The 15,661-nt window shown below is 51.1% G+C and overlaps 1 protein-coding gene across 1 annotated transcript in view; it reads left to right on the top strand.

The window, feature by feature from the left end:
- Window positions 1–15,661, top strand: part of LOC138520068 (hatching enzyme 1.2-like) — a 45,794-nt gene that overhangs the window by 16,062 nt on the left and 14,071 nt on the right. Inside the window, exons 2-3 of the mRNA XM_069632595.1 lie at window positions 9,243–9,288; window positions 9,399–9,488. Of these exons, the coding sequence (XP_069488696.1) occupies window positions 9,243–9,288; window positions 9,399–9,488 (136 nt within the window). The remainder of the gene's footprint in view (window positions 1–9,242; window positions 9,289–9,398; window positions 9,489–15,661) is intronic.

Raw genomic sequence — 15,661 nt, forward strand, 5'->3', positions numbered from 1 at the left:
CTTCCCTGGCAGTGCCTGGGCTCTAGGAAGCAACTGGTGAATCTAAAGGAAAGCCTGTGGGATAGAACTTACCTGCCTAAGAGTGATCGGGTAGTGGCGGGCATCCCTGACAGTGCCTGGGCTCCAGGGAGCAACCGGTGAATCTGAAGGAAAGCCTGTGGGATGGAATTTACCTGCCCAAGAGTGATTAGGTAGTGGCGGGCTTCCCTGGCAGTGTCTGGGCTCCCGGAAGCAACTGGTGAATCTGAAGGAAAGCCTGTGGGATGGAACTTACCTGCCCCAGGCTGATCGGGTAGTGGCCAGCTTCCCTGGCAGTGCCTGGGCTCTAGGAAGCAACTGGTGAATCTGAAGGAAAGCCTGTGGGATGGAACTTACCTGCCTAAGAGTGATCGGGTAGTCGCCGGCTTCCCAGGCAGTGCCTGGGCTCTAGGAAGCAACTGGTGAATCTGAAGGAAAGCCTGTGGGACGGAACTTAACTGCCTCAGACTGATCGGGTAGTGGCAAGCTTCCCTGGCAGTGCCTGGGCTCTAGGACGCAACCAGTGAATCTGAAGGAAAGCCTGTGGGATGGAACTTACCTGCCCAAGATTGATCGGGTAGTGGCAGGCTTCCCTGGCAGTGCCTTGGCTCTAGGAAGCAATTGGTGAATCTGAAGGAAAGCCTGTGGGATGGAACATACAGGCCCCAGACTTATCAGGTAGTTGCAGGCATCCCTGGCAGGGCCTGGGCCCTAGGAGGCAACCAGTGAATCTGAAGGAAAGCCTATGGGATGGAACTTACCTGCCCAAGGCTTATCGGGTAATGACCAGCTTCCCTGGCAGTGCCTGGGCTCTAGGAAGCAACTGGTGAATCTGAAGGAAAGCCTATGGGATGGAACTTACCTGCCCAAAAGTGATTAGGTAGTGGCGGGCTTCCCCGGCAGTGCCTGGGCTCCCGGAAGCAACTGGTGAATCTGAAGGAAAGCCTGTGGGATGGAACTTAACTGCCCCAGACTGATCGGGTTGTGGCCAGCTTCCCTGGCAGTGCCTGGGCTCTAGGAAGCAACCAGTGAATCTGAAGGAAAGCCTGTGGGATGGAACTTACCTGCCCAAGATTGATTGGGTAGTAGCAGGCTTCCCTGGCAGTGCCTGGGCACTAGGAAGCAATTGGTGAATCTGAAGGAAAGCCTGTGGGATGGAACATACAGGCCCCAGACTTATCAGGTAGTTGCAGGCATCCCTGGCAGTGCCTGGGCTCTAGGAAGCAACCAGTGAATCTGAAGGAAAGCCTGTGGGATGGAACTTACCTGCCCAAGAGTGATCGGGTAGTGGCCGTCTTCCTTGGCAGTGCCTGGGCTCTAGAAAGCAACAGGTGAATCTGAAGGAAAGCCTGTGGGGTTGAATTTAGCTGCCCGAGAGTGATCAGGTAGCGGCGGGCTTCCCCGGCAGTGCCTGGGCTCTGGGAAGCAACTGGGGAAGCTGAAGGAAAGCCTGTGGGATAGAACCTACCTGCGCAAGACTGATCGGATAGTGGCGGGCTTCCCTGGCGGTGCTTGGGCTCTAGGAAGCAACTGGGGAATCTGAAGGAAAGCCCGTGGGATGGAACTTACGTGCCCCAGACTGATCAGGTAGTGGCCGGCTTCCCTGGCAGTGCCTGGGCTCTAGGATGCAATTGGTGAATCTGAAGGAAAGCCTGTGGGATGGAACTTAACTGCCCCAGACTGATCGGGTGGTGGCCAGCTTCCCTGGCAGTGCCTGGGCTCTAGGAAGCAACCAGTGAATCTGAAGGAAAGCCAGTGGGATGGAACTTACCTGCCCAAGAGTTATCGGGTAGTGGCCGTCTTCCTTGGCAGTGCCTGGGCTCTAGGAAGCAACTGGTGAATCTGAAGGAAAGCCTGTGGGGTTGAACTTAGCTGCCCGAGAGTGATCAGGTAGCAGCGGGCTTCCCCGGCAGTGCCTGGGCTCTAGGAAGCAACTGGGGAAGCTGAAGGAAAGCCTGTGGGATGGAACTTAGCTGCGCAAGACTGATCGGATAGTGGCGGGCTTCCCTGGTGGTGCTTGGGCTCTAGGAAGCAACTGGGAAATCTGAAGGAAAGCCTGTGGGATGGAACATACGAGCCCCAGACTGATCAGGTAGTGGCCGGCTTCCCTGGCAGTGCCTGGGCTCTAGGAAGCAACTGGTGAATCTGAAGGAAAGCCTGTGGGATGGAACTTAAAATGCCCCAGACTGATCGGGTAGTGGCCAGCTTCCCTGGCAGTGCCTGGGCTCTAGGAAGCAACCAGTGAATCTGAAGGAAAGCCTGTGGGTTGGAGCTTACCTGCCCAGGACTGATCGGTTAGTGGTAGGCTTCCCTGGCAGTGCCTGCGCTCTAGGAAGCAACAGGTGAATATGAAGGAAAGCCTTTGGGGTGGAATTTACCTGCCCAAGAGTGATCGGGTAGTGGCCGGGTTCCTTGGCAGTGCCTGGGCTCTAGGAAGCAACTGGTGAATCTGAAGGAAAGCCTGTGGGGTTGAACTTACCTGCCCAAGAGTGATCAGGTAGCGGCGGGCTTCCCCGGCAGTGCCTGCGCTCTAGGAAGCAACTGGGGAAGCTGAAGGAAAGCCTGTGGGATGGAACTTAACTCCCCCAGACTATCGGGTAGCAGTGGGCTTCCCTGGCAGTGCCTGGGCTCTAGGAAGCAACTGTTGAATCTGAAGGCAAGCCTGTGAGATTGAACTTACATGCCCAGGACTGATCGGGTAGTGGCGGGCATCACTGGCAGTGCCTGGGCACCAGGAAGCAACTGGTGAATCTGGAGGAAAGCCTGTGGGGTTGAACTTACCTGCCCAAGAGTGATCAGGTAGCGGCGGGCTTCCCCGGCAGTTCCTGCGCTCTAGGAAGCAACTGGGGAAGCTGAAGGAAAGCCTGGGAGATGGAACTTACCTGCCCAAGACTGATCGGATAGTGGCGGGCTTCCCTGGAGGTGCTTGGGCTCTAGGAAGCAACTGGGGAATCTGAAGGGAAGCCTGTGGGATGGAACTTACGTGCCCCAGACTGATCAGGTAGTGGCGGGCATCCCTGGCAGTGCCTGGGTTCCAGGAAGCAACTGGTGAATCTGAAGGAAAGCCTGTGGGATGGAACTTAACTCCCCCAGACTATTGGGTAGCGTTGGGCTTCCCTGGCAGTGCCTGGGCTCTAGGAAGCAACTGTTGAATCTGAAGGCAAGCCTGTGGGATTGAACCTACATGCCCAAGACTGATCGGGTAGTGGCGGGCATCCCTGGCAGTGCCTGGGCTCCAGGAAGCAACTGGTGAATCTGAAGGAAAGCCTGGGGGATGGAACTTAAGGTCCCAAGAGTGATCGGGTAGTGGCGGGCTTCCCTGGCAGTGCCTGGGATCTAGGAAACAACTGGTGAATCTGAAGGAAAGCCTGGGGGATGGAACTAAAGTGCCCATGAGTGATCGGGTAGTGGCGGGCTTCCCTGGCAGTCCCTGGGCTCTAGGAAGCAACCGGTGAATCTGAAGGAAAGCCTGTGGGATGGAATTTACCTGCCCCAGACTGATCGAGTAGTGGCCAGCTTCCCTGGCAGTGCCTTGGCTCTAAGAAGCAACCAGTGAATCTGTAGGAAAGCCTGTGGGATGGAACTTACCTGCCCAAAACTGATCGGGTAGTGGCAGGATTCCCTGGCAGTGCCTTGGCTCTAGGAAGCAATTGGTGAATCTGAAAGAAAGCCTGTGGGATGGAACACACAGGCCCCAGACTTATCAGGTAGTTGCAGGCATCCCTGGCAGTGCCTGGGCTCTAGGAAGCAACTGGTGAATCTGAAGGAAAGCCTATGGGATGGAACTTACCTGCCCAAGGCTGATCGGGTAGTGACCAGCTTCCCTGGCAGTGCCTGGGCTCTAGGAAGCAACTGGTGAATCTGAAGGAAAGCCTGTGGGATGGAACTTACCTGCTTAAGAGTGATCGGGTAGTGGCCGGCTTCCTTGGCAGTGCCTGGGCTCTAGGAAGCAACTGGTGAATCTGAAGGAAAGCCTGTGGGGTTGAACTTACCTGCCCAAGAGTGATCAGGTAGCGGCGGGCTTCCCCGGCAGTGTCTGGGCTCTAGGAAGTAACTGGGGAAGCTGAAGGAAAGCCTGTGGGATGGAACTTACCTGCCCAAGACTAATCGGATAGTGGTGGGCTTCCCTGGCGGTGCTTGGGCTCTAGGAAGCAACTGGGGAATCGGAAGGGAAGCCTGTGGGATGGAACTTACGTGCCCCAGACTGATCAAGTAGTGGCGGCATCCCTGACAGTGCCTGGGTTCCAGGATGCAACTGGTGAATCTGATGGAAAGCCTGTGGGATGGAACTTACCTCCCCCAGACTATCGGGTAGCGGTGGGCTTCCCTGGCAGTGCCTGGGCTCTAGGAAGCAACTGTTGAATCTGAAGGCAATCCTGTGGGGTTGAACTTACCTGCCCAAGAGTGATCAGGTAGCGGCGGGCTTCCCCTGCAGTGCCTGCGCTCTAGGAAGCAACTGAGGAAGCTGAAGGAAAGCCTGTGGGATGGAACTTACCTGCCCAAGACTGATCGGATAGTGGCGGGCTTCCCTGGCGGTGCTTGGGCTCTAGGAAGCAACTGGTGAATCTGAAGGAAAGCCTGTGGGATGGAACTTAACTCCCCCAGACTATCGGGTAGCAGTGGGTTTCCCTGGCAGTGCCTGGGCTCTAGGAAGCAACTGTTGAATCTGAAGGCAAGCCTGTGAGATTGAACTTACATGCCCAAGACTGATCGGGTAGTGGCGGGCATCACTGGCAGTGCCTGGGCACCAGGAAGCAACTGGTGAATCTGGAGGAAAGCCTGTGGGGTTGAACTTACCTGCCCAAGAGTGATCAGGTAGCGGCGGGCTTCCCCCGCAGTTCCTGCGCTCTAGGAAGCAACTGGGGAAGCTGAAGGAAAGCCTGTGGGATGGAACTTACCTGCCCAAGACTGATCGGATAGTGGCGGGCTTCCCTAGAGGTGCCTGGGTTCCAGGAAGCAACTGGTGAATCTGAAGGAAAGCCTGTGGGATGGAACTTAACTCCCCCGGACTATCGGGTAGCATTGGGCTTCCCTGGCAGTACCTGGGCTCTAGGAAGCAACTGTTGAATCTGAAGGCAAGCCTGTGGGATTGAAGTTACATGCCCAAGACTGATCGGGTAGTGGCGGGCATCCCTGGCAGTGCCTGGGCTCCAGGAAGCAACTGGTGAATCTGAAGGAAAGCCTGGGGGATGGAACTTAAGGTCCCAAGAGTGATCGGGTAGTGGCGGGCTTCCCTGGCAGTGCCTGGGATATAGGAAACAACTGGTGAATCTGAAGGAAAGCCTGGGGGATGGAACTAAAGTGCCCATGAGTTATCGGGTAGTGGCGGGCTTCCCTGGCAGTCCCTGGGCTCTAGGAAGCAACCGGTGAATCTGAAGGAAAGCCTGTGGGATGGAATTTACCTGCCCCAGACTGATCGAGTAGTGGCCAGCTTCCCTGGCAGTGCCTTGGCTCTAAGAAGCAACCAGTGAATCTCTAGAAAAGCATGTGGGATGGAACTTACCTGCCCAAAACTGATCAGGTAGTGGCAGGATTCCCTGGCAGTGCCTTGGCTCTAGGAAGCAATTGGTGAATCTGAAAGAAAGCCTGTGGGATGGAACACACAGGCCCCAGACTTATCAGGTAGTTGCAGGCATCCCTGGCAGTGCCTGGGCTCTAGGAAACAACTGGTGAATCTGAAGGAAAGCCTATGGGATGGAACTTACCTGCCCAAGGCTGATCGGGTAGTGACCAGCTTCCCTGGCAGTGCCTGGGCTCTAGGAAGCAACTGGTGAATCTGAAGGAAAGCCTGTGGGATGGAACTTACCTGCTTAAGAGTGATCGGGTAGTGGCCGGCTTCCTTGGCAGTGCCTGGGCTCTAGGAAGCAACTGGTGAATCTGAAGGAAAGCCTGTGGGGTTGAACTTACCTGCCCAAGAGTGATCAGGTAGCGGCGGGCTTCCCCGGCAGTGTCTGGGCTCTAGGAAGTAACTGGGGAAGCTGAAGGAAAGCCTGTGGGATGGAACTTACTTGCTCAAGACTAATCGGATAGTGGTGGGCTTCCCTGGCGGTGCTTGGGCTCTAGGAAGCAACTGGGGAATCGGAAGGGAAGCCTGTTGGATGGAACTTACGTGCCCCAGACTGATCAAGTAGTGGCGGCATCCCTGGCAGTGCCTGGGTTCCAGGATGCAACTGGTGAATCTGATGGAAAGCCTGTGGGATGGAACTTACCTCCCCCAGACTATCGGGTAGCGGTGGGCTTCCCTGGCAGTGCCTGGGCTCTAGGAAGCAACTGTTGAATCTGAAGGCAAGCCTGTGGGATGGAACTTACATGCCCAAGACTGATTGGGTAGTGGCGGGCATCCCTGGCAGTGCCTGGGCTCCAGGAAGCAACTGGTGAATCTGAAGGAAAGCTTGGGGGATGGAACTTAAGTGCCCAAGAGTGATTGGGTAGTGGCGGGCTTCCCTGGCAGTGCCTGGGATCTAGGAAGCAACTGGTGAATCGGAAGGAAATCCTGTGGGATGGAAATTACATGCCCAAGAGTGATCGGATAGTGGCGGGCTTCCCTGGCAGTGCCTGGGCTCTACGAAAGGGCTCTCAATTTATAGGCAAAACAAGTGTTAATCAAGTGTTTAAAGGCAAAATCCACTTTATATTAAGTGTTTATTGCACATGTTTATTTAAAACGTTTGGAATTTCCCAGTGTGAGGCACTATTCACCTTATGAAAAGGTATGTTTGTTAGGGAGAATTCTCTTATACTGCTAATTTCCCAAACCTAGTGGTCCCCCAGCAGCTTTGCTGGATTTTTGGCGTTTGTTTTTTTTCTCCTGCTAAGAGTGAGACTCTTTTCCTCCCACTCTTAGGCATGATTTGAGGTATGTCTCTGACTTTTTGTGTGCTTATGGGATATGGGGTCTTTTACTCCATAGGGTATCATCTGTTTTTTGTGTATGTGTTACACAGCACCCTCAGTGCACTAACACAGGGGTGTCATAGCGACCCCAAACATAGACTCCATACCCTGGGACTGACTACTGTCTCCCAGGGCATGTAAAGTCACCATTGACTTTACTAGTACAAAATTGTGAACAGAACCAGTACAAACCATCATATTGTGGAAATACTGGAAGGGGTTAATTCGATTGCCCCTGGGTCTGTTTCCAAGGGGGCACTGTCCAGTCCCCGCTTGTCGAGTTTCTGGCTGGTGGCAGTGGTTACCACGCAAAATATTCCACCAGAATATTTCCTATGGGATTTTCCCATTGATTTCAAACGCACCACTTTTTGGTGCAATGTTAAAGATACCGCTGGTTTATTTATTTAATATCAAAACACCGGTTGGGTCTTTTTGCCAGAGCTCTTTTCGTTTGTGTCCGCCTCTGTAACTCCAACCAAGGTCGGACCCTTTGTTCCACTTTTTGGCAGACTTCCCCACAGAAGCCCTCCAACTGGTGCCACTCTGTCTGGGTTCCACAGGATGTGTGGGTGGGGGAATTGTCACCCTGGAATGCGTTGCCTTAGCAACTCAAGTCGCACTCTGTTCTGATTGGGCCAGTGGTGAGCCACCCGGCTCACCATTTAGCATGTGTGAGTGACAGCTAGGCTGTTGAATGGGGGTTTTTCAGCATAAAAGCAGGGCCTTTGGGACTGGAACTTCAGAAGAAGCCACAGGACCTAAGAATCCAATGAGGGAAGAAGCTGAGCCATCTGCAACGACGACACCACCGGTGAAGCCCTGCTGCAACAAACTCACCAACGACAAGAGAAGATCTTCTGCTGGACGAGTCTTCTTCCTTTGAGTTGATGGGACCAACCAGTTCACCCCTTTCGTCTTCCAAAGACATCTCTTGGTCAAATCGCCCGTGCCAAGCACCCCAGCAGCTGGATAGCCAAGCTGCACCACTGTGACCGCGAATACCAGGAACACACCTTTCCACCGATGAACACCGCGGCTAGTTTCTTCCCTGGGCAGTGCAACGACTCCAAGTTTCCTCCTTGACGAGATCCTCTCTTCCCCTGGTCTAAACCACGAACTGCACACGCTGCCACGAACAACTGCCACCGCTGGAGCTTCCTCACTCTTTAAGGTACTGTGTTCTACCTTGCCTCCCTTTCTTTGGTTTGCCCAAGGTGACCCTTAAATCCTTGGCTTTCCAAATGGGTTGGCCCCCAGACCTTCTAACTTTGTCTTTTGAACCACCCCAACCTCTTTTGAACATTTCTACAAAGACTTGAATGCATTGCTAAACCGTGTGATCTTGGGCACATTTCGCCTTGCTCCATTCAAAGTGGGCCTGGCCTATGAACTTTGGCTCTACAGTATACCCTGCCTTCAGTAACTTGATTTTGTCTCTTAAAAGTGTTGGGAACTGTTTTATTTTTATGACCTGCCTTTTTTCTCTCCCTTTAACCTAATTATTGGAGTGCCATCTAAGTTACGCGCTCATCTCTGTTTTGATAAAAAGTGGTGTTTTAACTTAGACTTGTCTAGTAATTGCTGAGGGAGGTGTAAATACTTTTCTGATTGTGTTGGAACTTGCTTTTAATTAATAGTGCTAGTGTATTCTCTGAAGTGTGTGTTAAATAAATAATTATATACTTTTGATACAAAGCTCTGGTCAGTGTTTGCTTGTTCTACTGTGTTCTTTTGCCCTATTGTGTATGCTCTGTATACTGCCCTACTCTTCTTGAGAGAAGTCTGACTGCTCAGCCACAGCTACCAGGTAAATCTGGGTGGTACAGACTGCTACCAATTGGGTTTACTGCTTACTCCTATAGTCTTAATCTTCTTGCACTGGTCCCTAAGGAAACTGCACAGGATTCTGCCTAACAATGTTTACAAGCAAGTATCCATTTCTGCATGTGATGTCACTTCCTGTGATGTCACTTCCTGTGATGTCATTTCCGGTCCCTCGCTAACTGTAAGCCACTCTACAGCTGCTATCCAGTTGTATTTTTTATTTTACTTTAAACACCCCCCGCTAATCTTTTAATTTTGTAGCCAACACTCAAGTGCTTATAACCTGGCGCAGTGTTGCCAGTTCTGCAGAAAGCATTTACTCTTGAAGCGAGAAACTGTTCTGCAGTCGTTGGCATCTTTCAGAACGGTTCGGAAAAAGGTTCCCTGCAAATGCCATGTGTATGTCTACCCAGCTGCATGCAGGGAAAGGGCAGCACCCCAAAAACAGGCCCAACTCTACTGCCTTGCCTGCTCTTTCAGCTGTGCCCTCTCCTCTTTTTCAGGCGCAGGGATGTCTGGCGGGACCCTCGGAGACCCAGCACCACCTTGGTAAGTATTCCAGCTAGACCTGGGTGCGCTAAGCGGGGGTGGGGCCGGGGGCGGGGTCACTGTTTCACTTCTTAATGTCTAAGTCACATGATCAGATCCTGTTTTGATAGGAGGAGGGCCCGACGAGCAGGCTGACCTCATCTCTGGGGAGGAAGACCCCGAACCATCAGCTCAGATCCTAAAGGTCAACGAAGCTTCTGGTAAGTCGAGATGAGGGGTACCTGGTGTTGGGGCAGGGGTGTTGCTACGTCTGGAAACGACCCGGGGCTACGCTAAGGTCAGAACATTTGGGACTGGGGGCTATCCGGCCCTTTTGTTTGTAGCTCCTGAGTTTCTATCCGGGGCTACAACCAAAAGACCAGGGGCTATAGCCCCCTTAGCCACCCCCTAGCAACGCCTCTGTGTTGGGGTGACTGCCGGGATATAAGGATTGCTTGGGGCTGTGGTGACTGCCAACGGGCCATGGTTACTTCTGGGGTTTTGGTTGAGAGTTTGGTGGCCATATGGTGACTGCCTGCAGACAACAGTGACTGCGGGGGGAGGGGTGGGTGGCGGGAGTGGAGTTATCAGGGATGGGGTAGAGGTGTGGGGGCCTGGGGGGTGGTGAGTTCTGGGACTCAAAGCTATTGCCTGGTGTCTGGGTGACTGCTGGGGGGTGTAGTAATTGCCTGGGTGCCACAGTGATTGCCTGGTGTCTGGGTGACTGCTGGGGGGGCGTAGTAATTGCCTGGGTGCCACAGTGATTGCCTGGTGTCTGGGTGACTGCTGGGGGCGTAGTAATTGACTGGGGTGCCACAGTGATTGCCTCGTGTCTGGGTGACTGCTGGGGGGCGTAGTAATTGCCTGGGTGCCACAGTGATTGCCTGGTGTCTGGGTGACTGCTGGGGGACGTAGTAATTGCCTGGGTGCCACAGTGATTGCCTGCTGTCTGGGTGACTGCTGGGGGACGTAGTAATTGCCCGGGGTGCCACAGTGATTGCATGGTGCTTGGGTGACTTTTGTAATGAAAAAACCCATCGAATTTAGTTTTATTTTATTTTTCGATGGGGTCCCCCAAGCCCCCCATTCCCTTTAATTTTGTATGTATTCCCGAACACCCACAACCCATATATGTCATTTTCTACCCCCCCCTAAAGAATTTGATGGGTTTTTTTCGTTAAAAATGTCACTGTGAAAATACCATTGAAAAAACATCCTGCGATGAAAGGACGTTGTACCGGTTAGACTGGGGGCCAAAGTGACGGTGAGGGACGGGGTAACTTCTTTAGCTGAAAGTGTCTACCCTGCTTTTCTCTTCAGTCTCTCTCTGCTTTTTGTTGTTCTCGGTCTCTTGCACTCAGAGTGTATGTGAAACCTGTGTGTAGTAGCACCTGGGCGGGGTTACCATAACACTAATTACAGGCCCAAATAACTGGACCGACTCACATAATATGCCAAAATACTACTTTATTATCAGTTCAATAAAGCAGGGAAATCCAGCAAGCATAACAAGTCGCAGATTACTCGCTCTCAAAATACATTCCCATTATACAGAGGCTTTATAACGCAAAATGCATCAGCTATGAGGCCATCCTACTGGCAAGTAGTAAAAACCTACTGAGCGGAGCGATAGGTTAAGGGAACATAAATAGCTATCGAGAAACATCACTGGTTGCCCTTCACCTGATAGGCACGCCTAGTGGCTGGCATCTTCTTCCAACCTTGGACATTCAGCTCGTTAGCAGCACGTAAGCAAAATGAAACCCAGGTGCAGGGAACAACGTCTGACAACTGCCCACTTGGCCCACTAGCCTACCATCGCTCATCAGTTAGGCCTTAAGGCAAGGCCTCTTCTTTGGAGTTGACCTTGCTGACTGTTCTCTTCTCCGGGACTCTTAAGCGAGTGAGGGTACACTGCTATCTTCGTCTCAAGCAATATGAATAGCCCTGGTTTTCTGTTCTTGCACCACGTGTGAGCAGACCATGATCTCTCTATTCTGTCCTCCTATTTAGTGCTACTTGATTCAGTTATACTGGGTGCTATTACTCTCTTTGGCCTCTGGGGACTTGGTTGCTCTGTCTTGCACATGCTCTTCTTCACTTTTAATTGTCCAACACTTGGCTCTCACAGATGTTTACTCCTTTGCTTAATCTAAGAGAAATATGTCCTGCGTACATGGCTTATCCTCTTTCACTCCTTTTGTTCTTTGCAGTTGGTTCTGACTGTGGCATCCTTGATCCTTAGCCAAACAAATATTCATTGTTCTTGCATGAATTTGTATTCCAGTACCTGTCAGCTCTTCTGCCTCGGTCTCTCTCCGTGGGGTTTTCAGCTTGCTATTACACGAAACCGACGCCTATCTTTTCAAAATGGCTGCTTTACCCGTGTTATATTTTCTACTGCAGCATGCTTCTATATTTCTCATCTACCTTGCGTTTCTGCGTATACACATCTACTGCATCTCTTCTCCAGTGTCTTCTTATTACACATGATTTCTTCACATTTTTATGTTCGTTTACTTTGTTGCTTCAGTTACATCTTCATTCTTTGAGTGTTTGTATATCGCTTCAGTGCGTCATTATGTCTTCTCTTTATGACGTCACTTTACACCTGTCAGACTTTACTTATAACTCTTCTACGTCTGGTGTTGTCTGCATACTTCCTTCTACCACGTCAGTTTGAGGGTACATTCGAAACAGTTGTCTGAGTGCATAACGTCATTCATATCGTCAATGCGGTATTGGGACGATACCAGGTGTCATGCACAGTGCTTTCTTGCTGCTCTTCCAATATGACAGAGGTGAGGGGACGGGCTCCATGAGTGACATGTACATCTCCTCCTCTACAACTGGTTTTCTGTGCACTCTGTTTTTTCTCTCTCTCCCTCTCTCTATCTTTCTGATCTGTGTGCTCTCTCTGTCTTTCTGCTCTGTGTGATCTCTCTCTCTCTCTCTGTCTTTCTGCTCTGTGTGCTCTCTCACTTTGTCTTTCTGCTCTCTCGCTTTCTTTCTGCTCCGTGCTCTCTCTCTCTCCCTCTCTCTGTGCTGTGTGCTCTGTCTCCCCCTCTTGTTCTGCCTTTCTGCTCTGTGTGTGCTCTCCCTGTCCCTCGCTGTCTTCCTGCTCTTTGTGTTCTCTCCCTCTCTCCTCTATCTGTATCTCACTCTCTCTCTCCACCACTCTCTCTGTTTCTGCTCTGTGTGCTCCCTCTCTCTGTCTTACTGTTCTCTGTGCTCTCTCTCTCTCTCTCTATCTGTGCTGTGTGCTCTCTCTCCCCCCTCTCTTTCAGGGTTTCTGCTCTGTGTATGCTCTCTCTCCCTACCTCTCGCTGTATATCTGCTCTTTGTGAACTCTCTTCTTCTGCTGTGTGCTCTCTTTCTCTTCTCTCTCTCAATGCTGTGCGCTCTCTCTCTTTTTCTGTCTCTTTCTGTCTTTCTGCTTTGTGTGCTCTCTCCCTCCCCCTCGCTGTCCACTTCTCTCTCTCTCTCTCTTTCTCTCTCTCTCTCTGATCTGTGTGCTTTCTCTCTCCCTCTCTCACTTTGTCTTTCTGCTCCGTGGGATCCCTCTCTCCCTCTTTCTCTTTTGTCTCTGTGTGCTCTCTCACTCTCTCTCTCTATGTCTTCCTGCTCTGTGTGCTCTATCTCTGTGCTGTGCTCTCACTCTCTTTCTGCTCTGTGTGCTCTCTCTCTCTCTCTCTCTCTCTCTCTCTGTATTTCTGCTCTGTGTGCTCTCTCTGTCTATCTCTCTCTCTGTATTTCAGCTCTGTGTGCTCTCTCTCTCTCTTTCTGCTCTGTGTGCTCTCTCTCTGTCTTTCTGTTGTATGTGCTCTCTCTCTCTTTCTGCTCTGTGTGCTCCCTCGCTCTCTCTCTCTGTCTCTCTCTCTCGCTGTCTTTCTATTCTCTGTGCTCTCTCTGTCTTTCTGCCCTGTGACCTCTCTCTCTCTCTGTCTGCTCTGTGTGCTCCCTCTCTCTCTCTCTCTCTCTGTCACTGTCAGGTCTCACCTTCTTTGCTTTGTTGTCCTTTGGTGCAAAGAGGTAAGGCCTTTCACTCCATGCCGCCAACTTGCCAATCAAGTATAGTAATCTGGGAGGCACGGAGCCCACCCGGTGAGCTCGGTCTCAAGGAATAAACCCCTCCTGGGGGAAAACCTGACTGGAATGTTATGGTGCCAGGTCACTGTAGTTGTTGAAGATCACAGTAGCAGTAGCAGCTCTCCTTCAAACTGTGCAGCAGATACGGAAAAAATATGAGAGCTGTGGCAGGTAACAGCGGATATGCAGAGAAGAGAACCAACTGTATATGAAGAATTAAGAGAGCAAGGCAGGAAACTCAGGCAGGGGGGAACCACAGAAGGCGCCAGTTACAAGAATCCAGAATAGCACAGGGAGAGGCACAGAATGTAGAATGCCGCGAGAATCTGGAGGCACGGCAAGCGGGAAAGCAAGAATCAGAGAAAGGAAGTCAAATAGAACAGAAGCGCGCGGCGAGCCGTGCAAGGGAAAAACACACACACTAGCAAACAGCATCAATGGAAAGCAGTTGCAACGCGCAGCCTACCTGTTCTTCTGTGTCTATATTGCCGGAACTGCATTCTTCCGGTACTGACGCAAACGTAATGACTTCAATGTTGCGGGTACGTGAATGCCGGCCATGTTGGAATGGGGAAAGCTCCTCCAGCGTTTCCATAGCGACGCACGGTTTAGCAACCTCCATGTCTGCCGTAAACATAACAGAGATGTTACATTATGCCCCTCCTGTGTGAAAATACACCTGGCTTCCAGGGGTGACGTTGGTGGAATTCTTAAATCAAACGAGGGGCACGTATTTTGGAGGAGGATTGTATGTTGGAGGGGGATTCCCTCAATATTTCAGCTGCAGAATAACCTTCCCAATGTACCAGATACTGAAGTACACCCTGATGGTACCTGGAGTCGCAGACCTTATTGACCTTGTATTCACCCTCCTGGTCCTTCACTGGGGGAATTACATCTTTCTTGTCTTGCCCAATAAACAGTTTCAACAAAGCGGTGTGGAACACAGGATGTAAACGTTGCCAAGTGGTTGGCAAACAGAGTTTATAAGCCACCGGATTGATGGTTTTCATCACTGGAAACGGTCCGACATGTTTAGGGGGGAACTTGCCAGGTCTTAGTCTGCGTGGGAGGTATTTTGAGAATTACCATACCAGGTCGCCATTTTGATAGTTCTCGGATTGTTTCCTCCTACAATCAGCATAGGTCATGTACGTGGCTTGAGCGTCTTGCAAGGCTTGACAGGTCTTTTGCTGAACATCCCGTAAGTTCCTTAGGTTTTCCTCTACAGATGGCACTGAAGTGACCACAGCGGGTAGATCCGGGATCCAGATGGGATGAAATCCGTAGGAACAAAAGAAAGGACTCTTTGCCATAGCTGAGTGTACCATGTTGTTATAGGAGAACTCAGCTAAAGGTAACAGAGTTGCCCAGTTGTCCTGACAGTAGTTAGTCAAACATTTGAGGTATTGCTCCAGGGTTTGGTTAAGGCGCTCGGTCTGACCATTTGTCTCAGGATGGTATCCGGATGACATGGCTCTAGAGATACCAAGGTGCCTACACAATGCCCCCCAGAACCTAGAGGTATGCTGCACTCCATGGTCAGAAGTTATGGACTCCGGTAACCTATTCAAGTGAAAGATGTCCCTGAGGTACACAGCGCTCATTTCTTCTGCAGTTGGTATCTTTCTCAGAGAGGAGAAATGTGCTAGTTTTGTGAAATAAACCACAGTCACCATAATGACCGTACATCCACAGAATTCCAGTAGCTCTACTATAAAGTCTGTTGAAATCTTCTGCCATGGTCGAGAAGGCAATGTGTGGGAATAGAGGTGACCTGCTGGAAGACGGCGTGATGTCTTATTCTGAGCACAAACCAAACATTCATTAACGTAGGTGGTAACGTCACTGATAAGAGAGGGCAACCAAAACTACCTCTTTATGAGCTCGATAGTGACTCTCTGTCCATGGTGTCCACGCATAAATGAGTTTTGTCCCAATTTCATAACCCTTTAGTGGAATTCTGGTGTAGGTACATATATCTTTGTTTTGAAGTAGTATAGACCGTGTTTAGACGTGAGTTGTGGACGTAGTTTACTATCAAGGGGACTGCCTGTTACTGCTGTATCCAAGTTTTGATTTTGTGTATGAAGATGGTGGTAGGAAACATCTTACCCCGAAATGGTCCTTCCGCTTCTAGGTGTCTGTTTCTGGACAGAAGGTCAGCGATCACGTTCTTTGTTCAAGGAAGCTAGGTAATCACAAACAAATAATGGGAAAAGAAGTGCACCCACCGTGCTTGCCAGCTGTTCTGGCAGTCTAGGCTTTGTAAGGACATCCGGTTTCGATGGTCTGTCCTGATCTC

Source organism: Ambystoma mexicanum, chromosome 13 (assembly GCF_040938575.1).
Source record: "Ambystoma mexicanum isolate Mex_15411 chromosome 13, UKY_AmexF1_1, whole genome shotgun sequence".
Classification (NCBI taxonomy): Eukaryota; Metazoa; Chordata; class Amphibia; order Caudata; family Ambystomatidae; genus Ambystoma; species Ambystoma mexicanum.